Genomic DNA, 25,259 nt, shown 5'->3' on the forward strand with positions numbered 1-25,259 from the left:
TCACGAATTTAGTGGAATATTTACCCGCGTTCCGAGTCTTTTCAGTGAGCCGGCTCATTGCCTCCGTTAGGCTAAAAGAGCCGCTCATTTGGCGCCTAAACGGCTCTTCGTTCAGTAGCGCTTAAAACAATTACATAAAACCATGAAAACCATGCAAATATCTAATTTAAGCCTACAAAGTTACCTCCCATTGTGTCAGATCGTGACATGTGAATTCAAATACATTTTTACCAGACCATATTATTAGATGACCTGCAAAAAAAGGAATGTACAGCAAAATGTGTGTGGACTTGAAAACGTATCTCACCTCACTATTTATTGTTCCTGCAGTGAGGAATTACAATCTTCATAAAATGTTTTTATAACTTATCTGCAGATAATCGTTAATCATATTGTTACTGAAAAAGCAGTAACAATATGCAAATCAGGGAGCTAAATGAACTGCTCTTTCGCAGATGCAATTCGGTTCCTGACGTTCACCAGAAAGAGCCGTTCAAAAAGAGCCGTTCATTCGCGAAGGACCCACCACTACCACTTTCTACATTATACCCGCTACACTTCAGGAGCTGCTGTTTTTCAAAACGTGGTGTAGGAATATTTGTCAACTTGTCTTTGCACAGGACCCAGGTCTGTAAACATTCTGTTTAACAGAATATCCTGGGCGTGCTTTACGCTGGCGAAAATGGAGGGGTTTCTACAGAGATGTAGTGCTGCAATAAAGGTAGGCAAACACACGAACACGTTTACTATGCATAGCATATTTTACAAATGTCTCAGTTGCTCTGCTCAAGACTAGCCCTGTCCATCGCGTGCTCTCTCTGCAGTCTGTCATGCCATATTTGTTTTTTCCCCTATTGAATTAGCTAGCGTATTACTAATATATTACTCATAATGTACTATTCTATTACTAAACCATTCCAACGTTTCTGCAACTACCTCCCGCTAACAAGTAACGTTTGAAATGTATTATAGCTCTTGTGGCTTTGAGTCAGTTACTCTTGTCACGGAGTGAAATTGAAAAGTTTAGTCTTGACAGCCAACTGTCAACTAAAATTGAGAGTTTATTGATTGAACATAGAGTCAAATTGCAGTTTGGTTCAAGATTCAAATGTTTTTTCTTCATACAAAGTATGCATATCTTCCTGTTGTAAAAACATACACAAACCACAGAGCGCCATGACTAATGAGGGGGTGGTGTGTGGATGAGTTGTCAGAGAACAATAGGAGGTAGAATATTGCCCACCGTAACTTCCATTACAGTCATTGTCGAATATTGCATGATGCAGTTCTTGCACAGCAAACCCCACACCAGGCCTCGTTGGTATGTTTTCAATATATTTAGCAAAGTGTTGTCACAGTAGAGTCAGATAACCGATGCCGTGAGGGTTAATCATTTGTATGACTTTTTAGTCAAGTGCAAAGAGCTAGACATGGAAAATAATCTCTTAAGCAATTCCCTATCTGCCCCATCCCTGGCATTTACTGACCATGTATTCTCTCAGTGTGTGCACAATCAAGACGAAAGCTGCCATGTGTGGCTGGTTCGCCTGTCTATATAGAGTGCATTCGGAAAGTATTCAGACCCCTTGACTTTTCCCACATTTTGTCACGTTCCAGCCTTATTCTAAAATGTATTAAATAGTTTTTCCCCCTCATCAATTTACACACAATAGCCCACAATGACACAGCAAAAACAGGTTTTTAGAAATGTGTGTAAATTTATAATAAAAATAACGGAATATCATATTTACATAAGTGTTCAGACCCTTTTCTCAGTACTTTGTTGAAGCACCTTTGGCAGCGATTACAGCCTTGAGTCTTCTTGGGTATGATGCTACAAGCTTGGCACACCTGAATTTGAGGAGTTTCTCCCATTCCTCTCTGCAGATCCGCTCAAGCTCTGTCAGGTTGAATGGGGAGCGTTGCTGCACAGCTGTTTTCAGGTCTCTCCAGAGATGTTAGATCGGGTTCAAGTCCGGGCTCTGGCTGGGCCACTCAAGGACATTGAGACTTGTCCCAAAGCCACTCCTGCGTTGTCTTGGTTGTGTGCTTAGGGTCGTTGTCCTGTTGGAAGGTGAACCTTCACCCCAGTCTGAGGTCCTGAGCGCTCTGGAGCATGTTTTCATAAAGGATCTCTCTGTACTTTGATCCGTTCATCTTTGCCTCGATCCTGACTAGTCTCCCAGGCCCTGCCGCTAAAAAACATCCCCACAGCATGATGCTTCCAGCACCATGCTTCACTGTAGGGATGATGCCAGGTTTCTTCCAGACCTGACGCTTGACATTCAGACCAAAGAATTCAATCTTGGTTTCATCAGACCAGATAATGTTGTTTCTCATGGTCTGAGAGTCTTTAGGTGCCTTTTGGCAAACTCCAAGTGGGCTGTCATGAGTTTTTTACTGATGAATGGCTTCCGTCTGGCCACTCTACCATAAAGGCCTGATTGGTGGCGTGCTGCAGATATGGTTGTCCTTCTGGAAGGTTTTCCCATCTCCACAGAGGAACTCTAGAGCTTTGTCAGCGTGACTATCGGGTTTTTGGTCACCTCCCTGACCAAGGCCCTTCTCCCCTGATTGCTCAGTTTGGCCAGGCAGCCAGCTCTAGGAAGTCTTGGTGGTTCCAAACCTCTTCTATAATTTTTTGTTGGTGTATTTTACCCTCTTTTTCTCCCAATTTCAATTACGATCTTGTCTCATCGCTGCTACTCACCAACGGGCTCGGAAGAGGCGAAGGTCGAGCCATGCGTCCCCCGAAACATGACCCACCACCGCACTCCTTAACACCCGCCTGCTTAACCTGGATGCCAGCCGACACCAGTCAAGGTGTCGGAGGAAACACCGTTCAGCTAACGACGAGGTCAACATGCAGGCTGCCATAAACAGTCACTAGATCACCATGTGCCAAGTAAAGCCCACCGGCCAAACCCTCCCCTTACCCGGACGGCGCTGGGCCAATTGTGCGCCGCCCTATGGGACTCCCGGTTACGGCCAGTTGTGACACAGCCTGGGATCGAATGCGGGTCTGTAATGATGCCTCAAGCACTGAGATGCAGTGCCTTAGAATGCTGCTCCACTCGGGAGACCCCCAAAACTTCTTCCATTTAAGAATTATGGAGGCCACTGTGGTCTTTTGGACCTTCAATGCTGCAGAATGTTTTTGGTATCCTTCCCCAGATCTGCGCCTTGACACAATCCTGTCTCAGAGCTCTACGGACAATTCCTTCGACCTCATGGCTTGGTTTTTGCTCTGACATCAACTGTGGAACCTTATTTAGACAAGTGTGTGCCTTTCCAAATCATGTCCAATCAATTTAATTTATCACAGGTGGACTCTAATCAAGTTGTAGAAACATCTCAAGGATGACCAATAGAAACAGGATGCACCTGAACTCAATTTCTAGTCTCATAGCAAAGGGTCTGAATACTTATGTAAATAAGGTATTTCTGTGTTTTATTTTTAATAAATTTTCAAAAATGTCTAAAAACCTGTTTTCACTTCGTCATTATGGGCTATTGTGTGTAGATTGCTGAGGAATTTTTAAAAATGTATTAATCCATTTTAGAATAAGGCTGTAACGTAACAAAATGTGGAAAAAATCAGGGGTCTGAATACTTTCCGAATGCACTGTAGTCTAGGTGGGCGGAGTCTGGGCTAAAGCTCTCACATCCAAATTCCTGTGGCCCAACTGCTTGACTGTTGTGCATGTGACATTAATAGTGACATTAGGTGGCACCTCTGTCACTATGCCGGGATGGCAGACATCTCATCCCCCCCCTCCTTCCACTGTCTTTGGCTGTCAGGCACAGCAAAGGTTTAAAGGGTAGGTGTCTAATTTCAAGGGGTCGGTCATTTCTTTTTAGTAGTCACCATTAACGCTCTTTACTTTAGTTCTTTTCTTTCCGTCAGAGAACAGCTGTGGTGGGATATCATTTCAGAGAACACATTTGAGACATGACGTAACACGAATTAAAACATGAAATGGGCTGAATTGAATTCCCTTCTTAAAACCCTCTCTTTATGACACTGTAGTACAGTATGTACTGTAGTAGGCCAAGTTGTAGTTTGTAGTGGCCTATTTTCTTTTTGAAGTGCAGCGAGCAAGGGGCAAGCATTCCTTAACCCACCATTACTCACAAGCCAATGGGTTATGATCTATTCACTTAAAAGTTCTTCACTCCTGGCATACTCCAAGTATGATTTCCAATTTTATATGGACGTAATCAAAGCTTCGTGGCATACTTCCTGGCTCTTGTCGTCTGTTAGATTTAATGTTTCTACCCTCCAGTCAGATGCTACTGTTTGGTAAATATCAACCACTTAGGTCAGGTTATGTCTGGATACTGCCATACAGAAGGTCTCTGTATTCTGGTGGGCACTGGGTAGCCTTAGCTTAGCCACTGTCACTTCACATTATTGCTTCATCACATGGCTGGAGACTAAGGGCTGGTTTGAGCCAGGAGCATACCACCCTGCATCCAACTGCTGGCTTGCCTCTGAAGCTTAGCAATGTTGGTCCTGGTCGGTCCCTGGATGGGAGACCAGATGCTGCTGGAAGTGGTGTTGGAGAGCCAATAGGAGGCACTCTTTCTTCTGGTCTAAAATAATTATCCCAATACCCCAGGGCAGTGATTGGGGACATTGCCCTGTGTAGGGTGCTGTCTTTCAGATGGGATGTTAAACGAGTGTCCTGACTCTCGGTGGTCACTAAAAATCCAATGGCACTTATCTTAAGAGTAGTGCTGGCTAAATTCCCAGTCTTTCCCTTGTCGGGTTCACCTAGGGGTCATGATAAGGGCTGTACCAAAATGTTTGATGTATTAGAATAATTGATAATGCTTATGTTTTATTAATAGAAGGGGAGGGGTTATAAGACCCCTCCCTCTTTACATTTATAGGGTCCTTGACTACAGATTAACAATATATATATTCATTATAGAGTTTTAGAATTGTTCCACAGTTGTTTGCTCTTTCTCTCTCTTATAAAGAAGACCCCTATTATACATGTGTGACTGTCACGCTCGTCATAATAACTGGACCAAAGCGCAGCGTGATCTGGGTTCCACATCTTTTTATTACTATGTGAAAGTCACAGCAAAACAAAACAATAAACGAACAAACGATACGTGAAGAAAATGCAGTGCTCACAGGCACTACACAAAAACAAGATCCCACAAAGCACAATGGGGAAATGGCTGCCTAAATATGATCCCCAATCAGAGACAACGATAAACAGCTGCCTCTGATTGGGAACCATACCAGGCCAACATAGATATATATATTCACCTAGATAACCCACCCTAGTCACACCCCGACCTAACCAACATAGAGGATAAAAAGCTCTCTATGGTCAGGGCGTGACAGTGACTGAGACAGAACTCTGCAGGGGGGTGTGGGAGATAAGAGTTTAGTTTAGTTTATTAATTCGACCATAAAAAAAAAAAAACACACATAAAACTTAAAAGCCATACATGCACATGAATAAAATCATCGAGGATAACACACACTAAAGTCTGGGACTTATTTCCATTGTGGTCCTCTTGAGACAAGATACTAATCAGACATTCCACAATAAATCAACTTTGGGGAGGGGACATTTATTGCCTAGCTTTTAGATAACACTGAAACTCTATGTCTGTATAGCTATGGATGCATGGGCTTGGTCTCAGGAGTAGAAGGTAATGACGTAGTCAGTGACATCACTAAGGCTGGACTTCGGTTTAATAAAACAACTTGAGACCTTTTGTTTCATGCAGAACTTGCATGCATGCTATGTTCCTGATTGTCAACTTCTGTCTGCAATTGGATTAATAAAGGTTTTTGAATGATTTAATTAAATATATTGTCATAATGCTAATTTCACCAATGAGCCAATGATGATTGACAAGGACGAAAGGAACGAACCCTAACACCTTCATACCTCATCCTTATCATTTATCATTTATCGCCCTCCAGGTTCCCTTGGAGAGTTCATCAATGAGCTTGACGCCCTGATAAGTTCCTTTCCTGAGGATGGCTCACCTCTCACAGTTCTGGGTGACTTTAACCTCCCCACGTCTACCTTTGACTCATTCCTCTCTGCCTCCTTCTTTCCACTCCTCTCCTCTTTTGACCTCACCCTCTCACCTTCCCCCCCTACTCACAAGGCAGGCAATACGCTTGACCTCATCTTTACTAGATGCTGTTCTTCCACTAATCTCATTGCAACTCCCCTCCAAGTCTCCGACCACTACCTTGTATCCTTTTCCCTCTCGCTCTCATCCAACACTTCCCACACTGCCCCTACTCGGATGGTATCGCGCCGTCCCAACCTTCGCTCTCTCTCCCCCGCTACTCTCTCCTCTTCCATCCTATCATCTCTTCCCTCTGCTCAAACCTTCTCCAACCTATCTCCTGATTCTGCCTCCTCAACCCTCCTCTCCTCCCTTTCTGCATCCTTTGACTCTCTATGTCCCCTATCCTCCAGGCCGGCTCGGTCCTCCCCTCCTGCTCCGTGGCTCGACGACTCATTGCGAGCTCACAGAACAGGGCTCCGGGCAGCCGAGCGGAAATGGAGGAAAACTCGCCTCCCTGCGGACCTGGCATCCTTTCACTCCCTCCTCTCTACATTCTCCTCTTCTGTCTCTGCTGCTAAAGCCAATTTCTACCACTCTAAATTCCAAGCATCTGCCTCTAACCCTAGGAAGCTCTTTGCCACCTTCTCCTCCCTCCTGAATCCTCCTCCCCCTCCTCCCCCCTCCTCCCTCTCTGCTGATGACTTCGTCAACCATTTTGAAAAGAAGGTCGACGACATCCGATCCTCGTTTGCTAAGTCAAACGACACCGCTGGTTCTGCTCACACTGCCCTACCCTGTGCTTTGACCTCTTTCTCCCCTCTCTCTCCAGATGAAATCTCGCGTCTTGTGACGGCCGGCCGCCCAACAACCTGCCCGCTTGACCCTATCCCCTCCTCTCTTCTCCAGACCATTTCCGGAGACCTTCTCCCTTACCTCACCTCGCTCATCAACTCATCCTTGACCGCTGGCTACGTCCCTTCCGTCTTCAAGAGAGCGAGAGTTGCACCCCTTCTGAAAAAACCTACACTCGATCCCTCCGATGTCAACAACTACAGACCAGTATCCCTTCTTTCTTTTCTCTCCAAAACTCTTGAACGTGCCGTCCTTGGCCAGCTCTCCTGCTATCTCTCTCAGAATGACCTTCTTGATCCAAATCAGTCAGGTTTCAAGACTAGTCATTCAACTGAGACTGCTCTTCTCTGTGTCACGGAGGCGCTCCGCACTGCTAAAGCTAACTCTCTCTCCTCTGCTCTCATCCTTCTAGACCTATCGGCTGCCTTTGATACTGTGAACCATCAGATCCTCCTCTCCACCCTCTCCGAGCTGGGCATCTCCGGCGCGGCCCACGCTTGGATTGCGTCCTACCTGACAGGTCGCTCCTACCAGGTGGCGTGGCGAGAATCTGTCTCCGCACCACGTGCTCTCACCACTGGTGTCCCCCAGGGCTCTGTTCTAGGCCCTCTCCTATTCTCGCTATACACCAAGTCACTTGGCTCTGTCATATCCTCACATGGTCTCTCCTATCATTGCTATGCAGACGACACACAATTAATCTTCTCCTTTCCCCCCTCTGATAACCAGGTGGTGAATCGCATCTCTGCATGTCTGGCAGACATATCAGTGTGGATGACGGATCACCACCTCAAGCTGAACCTCGGCAAGACGGAGCTGCTCTTCCTCCCGGGGAAGGACTGCCCGTTCCATGATCTCGCCATCACGGTTGACAACTCCATTGTGTCCTCCTCCCAGAGTGCTAAGAACCTTGGCGTGATCCTGGACAACACCCTGTCGTTCTCAACTAACATCAAGGCGGTGACCCGTTCCTGTAGGTTCATGCTCTACAACATTCGCAGAGTACGACCCTGCCTCACGCAGGAAGCGGCGCAGGTCCTAATCCAGGCACTTGTCATCTCCCGTCTGGATTACTGCAACTCGCTGTTGGCTGGGCTCCCTGCCTGTGCCATTAAACCCCTACAACTCATCCAGAACGCCGCAGCCCGCCTGGTGTTCAACTTTCCCAAGTTCTCTCACGTCACCCCGCTCCTCCGCTCTCTCCACTGGCTTCCAGTTGAAGCTCGCATCCGCTACAAGACCATGGTGCTTGCCTACGGAGCTGTGAGGGGAACGGCACCTCCGTACCTTCAGGCTCTGATCAGGCCCTACACCCAAACAAGGGCACTGCGTTCATCCACCTCTGGCCTGCTCGCCTCCCTACCTCTGAGGAAGTACAGTTCCCGCTCAGCCCAGTCAAAACTGTTCGCTGCTCTGGCACCCCAATGGTGGAACAAACTCCCTCACGACGCCAGGTCAGCGGAGTCAATCACCACCTTCCGGAGACACCTGAAACCCCACCTCTTTAAGGAATACCTAGGATAGGATAAAGTAATCCTTCTAACCCCCCCCCTTAAAAGAGTTAGATGCACTATTGTAAAGTGGTTGTTCCACTGGATATCATAAGGTGAATGCACCAATTTGTAAGTCGCTCTGGATAAGAGCGTCTGCTAAATGACTTAAATGTAATGTAAAATGAGGGAATGGTCTCATTCATCCAGGTTGTTGCTGTAAATGAGAATGTGTTCTCAGTCAACTTACCTGGTAAAATAAGGGTAAAATAAAAATCAATAAATACACATTTCTGGACATGGATTAAGCCTGGTCCTGGGCTGAAAGTCTATGTCATTGGAGATTCCTAATTAAAATGGATTTTTAGTTGTAGGACTAGACTAATCGGTGTTTGGGAAACCCGCTGTCACGATCCTCTTCCTGGAAATGACTGGACCAAAGCGCAGCGTGGTACGTGTTCATGATATTTTATTTAATCAGAACACGTGAACAAAAATAACAAAGAGAAAAACAAACAGTTCTGTAAGGTAACTAAACTATACAGAAAACAACTACCCACAAACACAGGTGGGAAAAAGGCTGCCTAAGTATGATTCCCAATCAGAGACAACGATAGACAGCTGCCTCTGATTGAGAACCACACCCGGCCAAACACAAAGAAATAGAAAACATAGAAATAAAGAAACTAGAATGCCCACTCTAGTCACACGTGACACCTGCCCTATGTGTTAATGTTTATGTCTGGGGTCATCCCTGACTACTCTGCCTACTGTGGAGCTAGAATAAGAGAACTAGCCTAACGTTTTGTATGCCTGTCCTGTCTCATGCCCACACACTGGGGTTGGGGAGTCCACAACATGCTCATCCACATGTTCATCAACATGCTCACCTTTCCCATAATCAAACACTTAGAGTCAATATAAGGTTATTGGCTGCAGCAGTCTTTCTTTTCAGTGATGGGGCAAGACTACGGGTATGTTCAATAGATCGAGACAGTAGCCTAGATCAAGACAGAGAGATCTGTAGAGGTCAGACATTTCCTTCCTTGACTATGTGTGCCATAATTCTGTTGTTATGATATTGTAATTACTGGCAGAATAAATTGGTATTGGTCAATTCTGACATTGTTGAAATGGTCCATTTCTTTTCCTAAGACTTGATTTGATCTTTTATAAACAATACAAAAACAATATTAAAACATATACATACAAACGACAACATCATACAAACATCAACTACATCACACCTGCCCAGACCCAGGAGCACACACCCCCATCTCCAGCGCCCGCATCACTTTCCGCCACATGGCCTCAAACTGCACCATTTTGTTTCTCTCCGTAGCCTATACGCTTCACATTTTTTGAAAATAAAGCATTGGACCTTCCGTTAACGACGGACGATTGGTTAATTTCCAGTTTTTAAGTATACGTTTTTTAAATATGATTGACGAGAAAAGTATCGTCCAACCCGTCGGGTATCTCACTTCACCCTCATATGTCATGTCTTGAAATATGCCGACAGACAGATTAAAATACATTTTTGCCTATCTAAGGTATGTCCAACTACCGAAGTTCATAAGCGTTGCCTAAAATTACACCATTACCTACATAAAATAACACTATTCCCAACAAAAGGGGACTCAAAGTGGAATTTATTTAACTGAAATGTTATACAGATGATGAGGACGAGAAAGAAATATAGAATGAGGAAGAATAAGGCTTGTCTTTCCTTGTCAGGCCCTGACCATAGAGAGCCTTTTTATTCTCTATTTTGGTTAGGTCGGGGTGTGACTAGGGTGGGTAATCTAGGTTGTTTTATTTCTATGTTGGCCTGGTATGGTTGCCAATCAGAGGCAGCTGTTTAGCGTTGTCTCTGATTGGGGATCATATTTAGGCAGCCATTTCCCCACTGGTTTTTGTGGGATCTTGTTTATGTGTAGTTGCCTGTGAGCACTCCATAGCTTCACGTGTCGTTTGCGCTTTATTGTTTTTTTGTGCGGTTCACTTCTAATAAAATGTCGAACCGATTTCACGCTGCGCTTTGGTCTGAATGTTATTACGACGATCGTGACACTCCTCCCTCTCTCCACACGCCTTGCGACTTTATCCACCAATTCCACGGTTTAGCAGGGTGTTAGCATTACCTTTCCAAATCCTTGAGGCCTGTAGAACACTTAGAAAGTGGATTGGAGAGAGAATGCCTCAGTGTAGTGTGGTTTTACATCAACCAGATGGAATGAGAGCTATGATAGGTCACTCTGAAAGGGAGACAAGTGAGAGTAGCCAGTGTGCGTTACTGCATTTGATTTGTGCTTGAGTAATAATGGAACACTGTTGACTCAGCAATATCAACTCAATGAAGCTGACAAAGTGTCTCAGTGATCCTTGGTCTGAACGCTGCACTCAAATGCAGGCCTAAATGGATTGTTCTGTTAAAGTGGTAGAATTCACATTAGCGTGGGATATGAGGATTACTGTTAGAAAACAGCAGTGCCCTGTTATAAAACAGTAATTGACATTCCTGAGTAATAGAGTGAGTTGCATATGAAGCCCGTTGCAAAACAGTTAGCATTTCCCATTAACACCATTATCTACAATTGATGGCAAACAAAACAGGTGCACAAGGACATGCATAAAGTTCAGAGCTGCGTGAATCAGAGCATCCTATCATGATCATTTTACTATCATAACATTCCCCCTCTGCACTTCCATATTTGTGTCACAGGCCTACATTTTCCCACCAACCAAGTTGTTCATCTCTTATCTAACCCTTGTTTATATTTCTAGCCTCGTCCTTGAATGGGTACTGCAGTACTGGATTACTATAGCTGTTATAGAGGTGGTCCTGAATCGTTCTATTTGCCATGGAACAGTCGTGGAGTCACAGTTGGAGAGCTCTGCTGCACACACACTCTGTGGTTAAATATAGCCTCCTTTTGGTTCCTGCTTGCCTGCCCGGGTCTGACCACTACTACGGCTTATAGGAGGTGACAGGCACGCTGGGAAGAGGGAGATGCGAGGGAAGGGGAGGCTGGGCGGCCATGACGCCATGTCGTAGTACACTCACACTGGCTGCCCGTACACTCACCCTTGGGGCCCTTAACATGGGGCGGAATGGCTCTCTCCACCAGTCTCTCTGAAAAACCAGTCTAGGAGGCAGACCTGGCTATATTTCTTGATTTACCATTGAAGTCAATAGGATGCACATCAACTCCCAATATGTTGAGATCAACAGGAGAGATCCTATCCTTGTTACGCTGGTTCACAAAGTACAATCGTGGACTAACCTTATAGAATCATTGTTAAATCTATGGTGGCCTGATGGGACAAAGTAGTTCTTAGCATATAAATACCTGCTAAATAGTTTGTGTTTGGGCCTTCTCTCCTAATTTACAGGTAAATACAGGTTGAGAAACTAACTGAACTAGCTCATTCAAGTGTTCACAATGCAGAGCATAGGGGGTCAGAGCATAGGGGGTCAGAAGAACTTTGCTGAATCCAGATGGCTGGTTTGGCTTTTTTGTGTTTATACTGAATGCTGCCACACACACTGGTAATTAGTGCTTTCACTGCTTTTGAATCATCACATCACAGCAAGGCCGTCTCCCCCCCGTTGTCAGTAATAACACTGTTTCTTCCATCATGTCACAGATAAAGCGAGACTAATCACACTCATTATCACAGTGGGTCTACCAACCGACAGCTAAATGATCCAAATGAAAACATCCCGCTGAGTCCAATAAGGCTATATCACAGTTTCAGCTGCACATTCACTCACTGTTATTAAACTTAAGGTAGTTGATGTTCGTTGATAAGCTTAATTAGATTATAAACAGCAGTCCAAAAATGTTAGCATAGGCTAGATGCTAACTAACTACTGTGAGCCTGACTGACATAAGGCAACCATTTCAGTCAAAATAGGATTTGTTTCAGTAGGCTAAATTTTGGCTAATCAATAACTGACTGCAGGTAGGTATCAAAAATTCTGCCGACTGTTTGGGTCTCCAACAGGTTGATCGCGAGCTACCAGAAGCTTGCAGCCCACCTATAAGTAGCTCACGAAACAATTCTGAAAGTGCATGTATTTTTCACGTGTTCCACCGCAAACTGTCATAAACAAATCTCACAAGTATCAGACATCTCAAGTTCCCGCCTACTATCCAATCAAATCTACATTTACATTATCCCACCCCTAGTTAGCCACAATTGGCTTAAAAAGACAAACATAACACTATATCTGCCAATTAATGTCAAGCTATATTGCCCCTGTATGTCTGTGTGGTGCACGAGTTTGTCTCTACCATTCACTTCGTGTAGCTAGTTAGCAATCATGATAACTGTCTTCTGCGTAGACAGAAAGACTTTCTCCAACACCTTCTTAATGAAATATTAACTGAAAAGTAGGCTTACCTGGCAGGATTATTTCTATCAATCGGGTTGGCTTTTGTTTAGCAAACTCTGTCATGACATATGCAGCAGCAAAAAAATTGTTAGACAAGCACAGGACTTTTTAGCAAAATGCCCTCAAAAATGGTCTTCTGCTGTGATTTAAGCATTGACAGGGGTTCAGAACATCAAATTCCATTGTTTCTCTATGAACAATTGTAATTTTGAGAGTGTAAAACCAAGAAAAACTAATTTGGAAAAGTACAAAGGTTGGAAGGTGCTATAAAAGGTTGGAAACCCTTGGTTTAGATGATACTAATGTTTTTTACATTTTGACTAGTGTAGCCTTGGCTGTGTTAAAAAAACTGTTTACAAATCTGCAAAGTATAAAGCTGACAGAATTTTACCACCCTCTTGCCCCCTTCTTTTTCTACCTCCTTCCTTTATTTTTATAACCTCCTTAGGGCAGTGCGGAGGGAAGCTCTGGGATCCACGTCATCCTTGGCAACGAGGCCTGTGACCTCGACTCCATGGTGTCGTCCCTTGCCTTTGCCTACTTTCTGTCCAAAGTGAGTCAGCTAGCTTCTAGCCTGTACCGCCTCTCATTAGGGAATCCCTCAACCCAGGTCGGAAATAAGTTAGCATACCTGAAGTATTCATTCCCCTCCTCATATGTTTAGGTTTTTATACTGTAATAAATATTGACACTTTACTTCAGGGCCGCCGAAAGTGGGGCCCACGGGCCCTTGACAACATTTTAGGCTCCCCAGAGGCTTCCATAAAGAGCTTATCTAATTATGAACAATATATTCTTTAAAGTTCTATATCTTCAAAACTTGATTGCAGGTATGCAAAACATTTTGGGACTGTATCAACAGTGGACTAATGAAACAAATACCAAAAGATAGTTTTTGACTTGAATTTTCCTTTTAAGTCCCATACAAGCAAAATGACAACTCTATAGTGCAGTTGTTTGAAAGCAAATTGGTGGACGAATACGTCCTGCTATGCGGTAATGAATAAGTATCTTCTCTTTGACTTGTGAACAGAGTTGAAAGAGCTGGGCCAAAGTTCTGAAGCACCGCAGGCGCGGAGTTTGCACTGAGTGACTCATTTGTAAGTCTGCTTTGATTACGCAGCTATTCATGGCCATAGCTGCGTAATCAAAGCGTAATCAAACCAAGCGTAATCAAAATGCCCAGCATTTTCCAAAATAGGAGCAGACAACCCTCAGAGTCACTCAAGCATAAAAACAGTGTCTGTGCCCTGGCCACCGGGCACCAGTCTCTTCTTATCTTTCATTACTGCATTGATCCATCCGTCCTCCCTAACCCCTGGTTAAAGCTGCTCGCTAGCCTATACCCCCCCGCTACTCATGAAATATTCACACAACCTCAGATACTCAAGATCCCCCAAGGCCTGAGAAGATGGACAAAAACATTGCAGAGGAATCCCAGCTAGCCTCATCAGGAAGGTGCGTTGGTGTCAGATATCTGTTTTGATCTGGTCTCCCTCTCCTATCCTTCCCTCTTTTTCTCCTCCTCTTCTTCCATCCCCCTTTGTTTCCAGACGTCTGGCAGCTCAGGTAAGACTGTGGTGCCGGTGCTGAACATCCCGAGGGCTGAGTTCCACCTGCGGTCCGACAACGTGTTCCTATTGAAGGAGAGCGGTGTTCCGCCGGAGGCTCTGGTGTTCCGTGACGAGGTGGACCTGGCAGGGCTCCATAGAGCCAAGAGGTTGATGCTCACCCTGGTGGACCACAACGTGCTTCCTAGGTCATCGGTTGCAACATTACTCTTTCTATTTATTTTCTGTTCTAAACTCGCATTCTCTTTCTCTCATTCTCTACGTTGCCATCTCTTTGCTTTTCTCTCACTCAGATTTTCTTCCACTGATACCTACAGTATCAAGTAGTATTGACAACACAGGTCAAAGTTATGAGAAAGTGCCTGATATGTGCAGGGCCAGTTTCCTGGACCAAGATTGAGGAAACACATAGTTTAGGATGTATGACACAACGTATTTCACAATATTCACTCAACCCTGACTTTTCCCTGTAGTGCCGACATCGACTTGGAGGAGGCAGTTGTGGAAGTCATTGACCACCACCACCTCGAGAGGACACCCTCCATGTCCTGTTCTGTCACCGTGGAAACCGTGGGTTCCTGTGCTACCTTGGTGACAGAGCACATTCACCACAAGGCACCTGAAGTGTTAGACAGACAGGTGGCTCAATTATTATACGGTAAGGTTGCTACATCAATAATTCTCTTACATCCAGCATTCTCTATAACATGTGTCAAACTCCAGTCCTCAAGGGCCACAATGTCTCTGGGTCTTTAATCAATGTATACCTCAGAACTAGGCAGCAGGGAATATGGCAGGATGAATTATCACTGAATTCGACAATTCTCTTGTAGTTGCACTTGTTTGTCAATGCCAGCAGTAACCATTGGCTCAGTTCACCTATACTTGGCAGTGTGCCCACACAGGGGCCATCGTGCTGGATTGTGTCAACATGGCCCCTGAGGCGGGCAAGGTCACACCCAAGGACAGCCAACTGTCCTGCCTGCTGGAGTCGCGTTTCCCTGACCTGCCGCCCAGGGGCGCCCTCTTCCAGTCCCTACAAAGCGCCAAGTTTGACATCTCAGGTAAAAAGGTGGGAAAAACATGCCATGGGAGAAGTGTTGAGAGGTGCACAAAATGAATCTGCCTTGTCACTTGACATAAGATGATATGACATTATTATGTCAGTATTATGACACTGTTATGACATATCGTTCAAATAAAGTGGTACCATTATTTAAAGAGAATGTTGTTGAGTAAGTTTGAGATTTCACACAACCTCAAAAGAATGTTGTGGAGTGACCATCTAGAAGTAAACAAAATAATATGTCAAACCCCTTAGGTAGGAACCTCTGCTCTGTTGACCCATTGACTGGAAAAAGACATTGATCACGTGACACCATTCATTCCTATGTAAAACTCAATAGCACATTGAAGCCAAATAAAGTCTGTTAAGATGGCATCTCATAGAGACATAACATGCACAGTTTGAGCTACTCCAGGAAGTGATGTTGCAGGCTAGCTCAGTGCTGCCCCCTCTCATTGACTAACTCAAGTTGAAGGCCGACCGGGGTACCATGGTACCACTATTGTCTTCTTTAAAAAAATGTATTTACACAAAGATTGCAATCCTGTTTTCTGCTAATAATGCCTGCAGTAACGCGGTCGGCCTTGAACTTCCGTAGCTTCAATCCGAGGGGACGGTCGTTCTGCCTTGTGTTGACCAAATTCCAGGTTTGTGTTATGTTATACAGTGCCCTTGACTTTTTCAAACTGTTGTTGTGTTACAGCCTGATTTTAAAATGGATGAAATTTAGATTTTTGGTCACTGGCCTACACACAATATCCCATAATGTCAAAGTGGAATGATGTTTTTTAAATTTTTTACGAATTAGTTAAAAATGAAAAGCTGAAATGTCTTTTGAGTCAATAAGTATTCAACCCCTTTGTTATGGAAAGCCTATATAAGTTCAGGAGTAAACATTTGCTAAACAAGTCACATAATACATCGCCTTCAGAAACTTTTCACACTCATTGACTTGTTCCACATTCTGTTGTGTTACAGCCTGAATTTAAAATGTATTAAATTGAGATTTGTTTGTCACACTCTGTGGGCAATAACAGTGTTTAACATGAACTTTAAATGATTACCTCATCTCTGTACCCTACACATGTAATTATCTATAAGCTCCCTCAGTCGAGCAGTGAATTTCAAACACAGATTCAACCACAAAGACCAGGAAGGCTTTCCAATGCCTGGCAAAGGGCACCTACTGGTAGATGGGTAAAATCTTTGTTTAAAAAAGCTGTCATTGAATATCCGTTTGGGCATAATGAAGTTATCAATTACACTTTGGATGGTGGGTGTATCAGTGCACCCGGTCAATACAAAGATACAGGTGTCTTTACTAACTCAGTTGCTGGAGAGGAAGGAAACCGCTCAGGGATTTTACGATGAGGCCAATGGTAACTTTAAAACAGTTACAGAGTTTATTGGCTGTGATAGGAGAAAACTGAGGATGGATCAACAACATTGTAGTTACTCCACAATACTAACATAAATGACAGAGTGAAAAGAGGAAGTCCTGTACAGAATAAAAAATATTCCAAAACATGCATCCTGTTTGCAACAAGACGCTAAAGTAAAACTGCAAAAATGTGGCAAAGCAATTCAACTTTTTGCCCTGAATACAAAGTGTAATGTTTGGGGCAAATCCAATACAACACATTACTGAGTACCACTCTCCATATTTTCAAGCATATTATGGATGCAAGGACTGACCATACATGACATCACAATTCTAGTTTAATCATGTTTTGAGGCTATACAGTGTTTACATTTACTTTGTTTACAAACATTGGAGTAAAACAAGCTTATAGTTTGGGTTATGATGAGGTACGACAGTTGAACTAAACTCGAGGCATTTCTAAGTTATATTCTTCAAGAATCAAATGGGTAATTATAATTAATTTGTAAGTAAAAACATTTATGTAGCAACTACTTATGGCCCATTTTAAAGCTTTTTCATCAAACTGCCCTGTTTTCTTTTTATTTCAGATGGTCCCGCCTTCATGTCCTCTAACAATTGCTATAATTTATGGTCTAATTCTCATTTCTGGAAAAGGCTTAAAATATAGGTTAAAATCCAGGTCCTGTGCCATGATTAACCAAAACACAGGGCTCTGTATATATGATCTACATTGTAACTTATGATATGCTGTAGTGTTTGTCATACAGTAGTGTCTATACCCAATTCCATTGTAATGCCATTGTAATACTGCTTGACCCATTGGTTTGTGTTACAGGTCTTTCTACAGAGCAGATCCTGCTAAAGGACATGAAGGCTGTCTCTGGGGGCGACCTGAGACTGGCAGTCAGCGCTGTGTATATGACACTAGATGTACGTACTGTCTAGACATGCTGTTACTTCACTTAATCCACTCTGCCACCACCATGCTTAAGCCACCATGCTTTAAACTGAGACTCAACGATATTAAGTAATCACAAGAGCAGTACAGCAAGAGAGTGTAAAGGAAAGGGGCTGCACTCGTCAGAACCAACACATACACTGTTAAACATCTGCACAGGAGTTTGCATCTCTCTAATGCATTGTGACAGCTGCCTGACAACAAATGCTGACGAGTGCAGCCTCCTGCTTCACGCGGTCTTTGTGTCGGAAGTTGCCCTGCTCCTTGTGGTAAAGGAATATGGCTGAGTCTACCTTTAATAACAGCACCCTCTCAGGATCACACTGGGTGTATGTGAACATTTACTCTTCCCCATTAACAACAATGCATTACAATTGCCTAATTTGCCTTTGAATGACCAACCAACTCTTTAACAAATTTGGGTTTGCAGATGATTCACCAAGTCATATTTCCTACTCCTTTGAGAGAATTGTATTCCACTATTATAATCTTAAGTCATTCATGCTACAATGTTACCAATATGTCTATAATCTTGGGAGAATATCAATTTTCTAATTCATTTTGGCAATGGAGCCTCTGCCTCAGGGAGGTGCAACTACGCTATATAGACAAAAGTATGTGGACATCCCTTCAAATTAGCGGATTCGGCTATTTCAGCCACACCCATTGCTGAGAGGTGTTTAAAATCGAGCACACCGCCATGCAATCTCCATAGACAAACATTGGCAGTAGGAATGGCCTTTCAACGTGGCACCGTCATAGGATACCACCTTTCCCACAAGTCAGTTTGTCAAATGTCTGCCCTGCTAGAGCTGCCCCAGTCAACTGTAAGTGCTGTTATTGTGAAGTGGAAACGTCTAGGAGCAACATCGGCTCAGCCGAGAAGTGGTAGGCCACACAAGCTCACAGAACGGGACCGCAGAGTGCTGCAGCGTCTGTCCTCAGTTGCAACACTCGCTATCAAGTTCCAAACTGCCTCTGGAAGCAGCACAAGTACTGTTTTCGTCGGGAGCTTTCATGAAGTGGGTTTCCATGGCCGAGCAACCGCACACAAGCCTAAGATCACCATGCGCAATGCCAAGCGTTGGACTCTGGAGCAGTGGAAACACGTTTTCTGGAGTGATGAATAACGCTTCACCATCTGGTAGTCCAACAGACAAATCTTGGTTTGGCGGATGCCAGGAGAACGCTACCTGCCCCAATGCATAGTGCCAACTGTAAAGTTTGGCGGAGGAGGAATAATGGTCTGGGGCTGTTTTTCATGGTTCGGGTTAGGCCTCTTAGTTCCAGTGAAGGGAAATCTTAACGCTACAGCAAACAATGACATTCTAGACGATTCTGTGCTTCAAACTTTGTGGCAACAGTTTGGGGAAGGCCATTTCCTGTTTCCGCATGACAATGCCCCTGTGCACAAAGCGAGGTCCGTACAGAAATGGTTTGTCACGATCAGTGTGGAAGAACTTGACTGGCTTGCACAGAGCCCTAACCTCAACTCCATCGAACACCTTTGGGATGAATTGGAACACCGACTGCGAGCCAGGCCTAATTTCCCAACATCTATGCCTGACCTCACTAATGCTCTCGTAGCTGAATAGAAGCCAGTCCCTGCAGCAATGTTCCAACATCTAGTGGAAAGCCTTCCCATAAGAGTGGAAGCTGTTATTGCAGCAAAGGGGGGACCAACTCCATATTAATGTCCATGATTTTGGAATGAGATGTTTGACGAGCAGGTGTCCACATACTTTTGGCCATGTAGTGTATATGCAGTGACAAGCCATCTAGGAGTGAAAGTGACACCTATATTAAACTAACGTCTCTGAGCGTAAATTGTAGAGTGATTAGCGTAATAGAAATAGATCAGTAGCTACTGTGGTGCTTCAGACCAGGCTAAACAATAGTGACAGGAGTCATGTCTGTTAGTTAAGAACACTCCCTGATATCTGAGTGGCCATCGCTGCTGCATTTCAGAAGATCCCAGAATTTAGAAAAATGTACCCCCTTTTTCTAGCTTGTTTCATCGCTGCAACTCCTCAAAGAGCTCAGGAGAGACGAAGGTGGAGTCATGCGTCCTCCGAAACATGACCCACCTAACCGCACTCCTTAACACCCGCCAGCTTAACCCGGTAGCCAGCCGCACCAATGTGTTGGAGGAAACGCCATTCAACTGGCGACCGGGGTCAGCCCGCAGGCACCTGGCCCGCCACAAGGAGTCTCTAGAGCGCGATGAGCCAAGTAAAGCCCCACCGGCCTAACCCTCCCCTAAGCCGGACGACGCTGGGCCAATTGTGCACCGTCCTATGGGACTCTGTAGTAACGCCTCTAGCACTGCGATGCAGTACCTTAGACCGCTGTGCCATTCGGGAGGCCAAATATATTATTATTACAAATGCTTTCTATTTTACTGGCTTCAGCCCCAAGCCATCACATGTATCATGCGTTGACTGTACACACATGCATGGCACAGTTTTGTTTTCATGCCAGAATTCCTCTCTATCAGACCTGGGTTGAAATACTATTTGAAATAATTTATACTGTATCTGTACTTGATTGAACTTGGTATTTGGAACGGAACCAAGCAAACGCTCAAAGTATTTGAAAGATTTTAATAGTGTTTGAACCAAGTTCTGTACTCTATATAATAACGTTTTTTTGTTTGCTGTTGTACGTCATCCCGTTTGTTCGACAGGTGTTCCTACAGCGGAGGAGCCTACAACAGGAGCTTTGTGAGTTCTGTCACAAACATCGTTTCGGTGCGGTGGTCGCCATGACAATCTCTTTTAACGAACGCAGTGAGCCCCATCGGCAGCTGGCGGTCTACAGTTCCAGCACCCTCTATAGGGAGGAGGTATGAACTGCACTGTCATGCCCACTCTTACAATATATTGACTCCTATGCCCATATGATGTGTAATGATTTAATATTTATAGGGGTAGTAATATAATAGATTTGATAGGGGTAGTTATATCATAAGTAGTAGTTCCACGTAGCCCTCTAATAGACTTGGCTGAATTTACCCATTTTGTGCTTTCCTAAATATGCGGAACATTTGTGTTCATGACTATGGAAAGTATTTTATATGAGTTCAGTTTATTGTAAAGGGGCCATTTGAATATCGATGTGAATCTTTCCGCCCCACTGTTTAAAAATATCCCCCAAAAATGGTCTACTTTTGTGCCAACCAACCTATCTTAGTTAGTTTAATATTGGCCCTCAGAAACTATTCCTTGGTGTGAAAATAAATGGTATTGTTATGTATTATTCTTTGATATTAAGCATGTCTGTAAGTGAGATCTATCAAAGTTGCCTTTTGGGCAAATGCAGGCATGACAATTTGAGAATATTAGTCAATGTTAAAAAGGCAACTATGAAATAGCAATACACTGTGTGTTTCTCATTCTGCTGTAGGTGAGCCAAGCATTAGAAAAGGCGCGCAACCCCTCTCTGAGCTTCTCTCCCATGAGCAGCCCCTTCAACAACATCAAGTCTTATCTCCAAGGCAACGCACTGGCCTCCCGCAATAAAGTGCTGCCTATCCTCAAGAACTTCCTGAAGGAGTGGGACAAGAAGCAAGTGCATTGTGGGGAGGCGGAGGACTTTGAGGAGCTGGGCGACCACGTTGACCCCACGGGGTCGCCTAGTTTTGACGACGACAACCGCCCCCGCTGCTTCTCAGCCTCCCGGCACCACCGCCGCCGCCTGCTGGGCACCGAGGACTCTGGGATGGAGGAGGACTTCCAGGTGCCGGCCACTCCCATGAACAGCCTGGTGGAGGGCTGTCCGCTGGACGCCGGCCTTCCACGGATCAGCGCGGAAGCCATTTTGGAGAAGTTCAGCCGCATGGGAGGGGAAGCAGGGGAAAATAAAGATGGCAACTGGCCAGGTGAACAATAACCTTCTGTTGATGCCTTTTAATCCTAGTACCCCTGGCTGACTGTCCTCGTGCACCTCAATCCAACCAACAGACTATAAGAAGGAGTGTTCAAAGTTCAAATTCAGAAGCATATTAATCAATTGTATGTTTCGTAAGGGACATCTCATAGCAAATTATAATGACAATCCAAAGGGACTATGTACAGTAACTCACTGGTTATATAGCAATCCTAGGTTTGCTATCGGCAGCTCCGTTGACATTGACTGGAAACAGGGCCCTGTTCAGGAGGAACAAAACGTCCCAAAACAGGGAGGTACCATCTGAACTAAGAAATGCTTGTTTTTTGTTTTCCGTTGCAACACGTTTTGCTACGGTGTGCCCGAATTAACATAACCCTGGACTACTGTGGCCGTCAGACTGATCACCAAGCTCTTTATGGATGCTTTACTCAAGTCAGGACTAACAACACCATAGAGCATTATGAAGAATAGGATATTCTTCTAAAAGACTGGCAACCGGATGAAAAAAAGGGATGACTAGTACTACTGTATCAAGGACTCCAGATGGAGGTTGAATGAAGTATGTGTTTTCTCTGTATCGCATCTGAGTACATGGGACTGCCTCATTGGTTAGTTAGCGCCATCTCCAAGTGTAGGGGGAGTGGATTGGAAATGTGGAGAATACATAATGGACTAACGTAATTCATCTTTGAAGGGCCTATTTCAATGTCACAGGCATTTGAGTGAACCTTTATGATGAGGTCGAATCTTGCAGTGGAGAAGGACTTCATCCATTATGACAGCATGTGTTTCAGTAGTCCTGGTCCTGGAAGACTGCTGAGTCTGCTGGTTTTTAGTGCAACCAATCTATGTACAGCTTCATATGTGCGTTACTGGGCTGATGATTGAACGCGTGATATCTCCTGCCGTGTGTGCGAGCACACGTGTTTGTTCGTGTGTGTGGACTTTTCATGGTTAGTGGGACGTCTTGATGACATTATCACCAGTCACAAAGTTCTCATCGTCGGAATCCATCTGAAAAGGGGGAAGAATTCACATCCTCCCCACAGAGAGAGAGAGGTGGATAGATAGATACCAGATGATGGATGCAACTCAGCTGCTCATTCATGCATTCGAACCTCCTGCCCCCGTTCAGAGATCTAAATATACTCAGTCACCTTTTTTTATTTTTTTTTTTATTTTACCGTTATTTTACCAGGTAAGTTGACTGAGAACACGTTCTCATTTGCAGCAACGACCTGGGGAATAGTTACAGGGGAGAGGAGGGGGATGAATGAGCCAATTATAAACTGGGGATTATTAGGTGACCATGATGGTTTGAGGGCCAGATTGGGAATTTAGCCAGGACACCGGGGTTAACACCCCTACTCTTACGATAAGTGCCATGGGATCTTTAATGACCTCAGAGAGTCAGGACACCCGTTTAACGTCCCATCCGAAAGACGGCACCCTACACAGGGCAGTGTCCCCAATCACTGCCCTGGGGCATCTCTCACTGAGATGTATATCACAAAGCTACTTCAGCTGTCCAAATGTACTTATCATCTAGAATCACCATTGATTATGTTACCAGTGAGGAATTAGCCTGATCCGAGATCTGTTTGCGTTCTTTCCAACCCCTATCATCAGAGTTGACTATACAGCACCAACAGATCTGGGACCGAGTTAGTGATGAATTGCTCTGATCTGTAATCTGTCGCGTACCCAGAGAGCCTTGTGGCGGTTCATTTGAGTTAACATTAGTTCAGATGTCTGCTTCATTAGCTGGCTGTAGTTGGGCCTGGGGAGTAGTTTTCAACTTACTGTACCACAGAGACGTGCAAACACACCCAGGCAAACCCACATACAGATGAATGCATAGACACAAACACATTGGCTGCTATGCATGGTAATGATGTTAAGGCTGGTGCCTTGTCATGTTTTAATCGTTGTGAATGTGGAGTCATTATATGTCTGTTTGGGTAGACGTCTGTTCTCTACATACAGTACACTGCAGCTCTAATGTTATGTAGTTGGTGGGAAAATCTTCAAATTCAGTTGGCCAAGTGAAACTGAGCACAAGACAGTGACACTATTCCATTTCAGTCTCTAGTCTCTTCCTTTGGATCCTACCCTTTCAGTGTTCCCAGATCACAAGGTTTCGATACGTGGAAGTAATAAGATGATGGCTTCCTCTGATAGGGTATGTGAAGCTTTCACCATATTACTCTCACCTATCTAGTCCTTTAGGATCTTGGATCAAATGCAGGGAGGACGGTAGGGACTAAAATTGTATTTTGTTATAATTTGAAATTATATCTTTGACAAAAGAAAACATCTTTAAGTGTTGACTAGCACTGTGCTGAACCATTTAATGAAGATATTAAATGAAGATAGTATAGTTGAAGATACTTGATTATATAAATCAACCATGCAGTTTCATTGATATCCTCCCTACATCACAGTGAGAAGGTATGTTCAGTCACCTAGTTCATAGTTAAACAATATATGGCATCTAAGCTAGCATGGTATTGATAATGAGTTTGCTAATAAACATACTCTGAAAGATTTCTATATTGAGCCTCAGGTATTAAGGATTAGGCAATCATTAGCTTGTAGATGTTCAGCAAGCTTAGATTTTTTAAAATGTTTTGCCAGCTAAACATGCATGAGCAAATTTGTTTTTGACAATGTCAACATCAATGTACTGTATCTTGTATCCCAAATCCGTTGTTCCCAAGAGGGGTCACAAAAAAGCAAATCTAATTATGTTTGTCTTCTTTTTTATATCTCCACATACCTTTTGTGGAAGTGTTTCATAGGAAATGTATTTACAATGCAATGGCTCAGTGACTGTGCAGTTTAATATGAACACTAAACACTAGTTTGCCTTTTCATTTCAATGCCTTTCCTATACCATTTGTCATGATTACATGTTTTTGTATGTGCTCTGTGGTGTTCTAATTTCTCCATGCGTTTAAGGTTTGAAATATTAGCTAGCTGGACTTGTTTAGCTTCTAAACAGGTTGAACAAAGACAAGTAATTCACAATGTTTTTTTTAACCAAATTGGTTCCCTTTTTCAGTTTCTCATGGTTTAAATCAAAAGATGCCCCCCCCAACCCCTCCACATGCAGTTCCTTTCAGCATGGGTAGTTTTGTGAATTTGATGCAGTACAATCAGGGTTCAACTTCCCTTGTATTCAAGTATGCGATATGACGTGTTTGCTGTGTGGTCCCTTTATTTAAGTGAGAAAAAAACTGAATGTGAAAACCACGTGTAAGAAAATATTATAAGAGTAAAAAATATGCTGTTCTATTAAAGATGTATTTTAAGAGTTTGTGTTGTAGTCCAGTTTCATTCATGTTTCTTACAAAAAAGCATTCTGGATTATTGAGCTGATTCAAAATCATAACCTAAAGCTAACGTTTCTGCAAGGCACTATTGGAATCTTTAGTGTCCTATCACTAACTCGCACCCCTCCAGTCAGCTGTGTCACATTGTTTAGGGTGTTTTTCCCACCATATGCTGTGTGCGTCCACGCCCGGCAATTCTTGGTCATGTCCCAACATGCTATTGTGTGAATATACAGGGCTGTGAAAAAGTATTTGC

At 43.9% G+C, this 25,259-nt stretch overlaps 1 protein-coding gene across 1 annotated transcript; it reads left to right on the forward strand.

Moving 5' to 3' along the window:
- The first annotated feature begins 481 nt into the window (after positions 1 to 481).
- On the forward strand, positions 482 to 24,987 carry LOC139558655 (exopolyphosphatase PRUNE1-like). Its single transcript, XM_071373921.1, has 8 exons — positions 482 to 721; positions 13,247 to 13,351; positions 14,352 to 14,557; positions 14,843 to 15,027; positions 15,275 to 15,433; positions 17,655 to 17,749; positions 20,464 to 20,622; positions 21,183 to 24,987. Exons 1-8 carry the CDS (start codon positions 683 to 685, stop codon positions 21,666 to 21,668), a joined length of 1,434 nt encoding a protein of 477 aa, XP_071230022.1. The 5' UTR covers positions 482 to 682; the 3' UTR covers positions 21,669 to 24,987.
- Positions 24,988 to 25,259: the final 272 nt, after the last annotated feature.

The sequence above is a fragment of the Salvelinus alpinus genome, chromosome 29 (assembly GCF_045679555.1).
Source record: "Salvelinus alpinus chromosome 29, SLU_Salpinus.1, whole genome shotgun sequence".
NCBI lineage: Eukaryota > Metazoa > Chordata > Actinopteri > Salmoniformes > Salmonidae > Salvelinus > Salvelinus alpinus.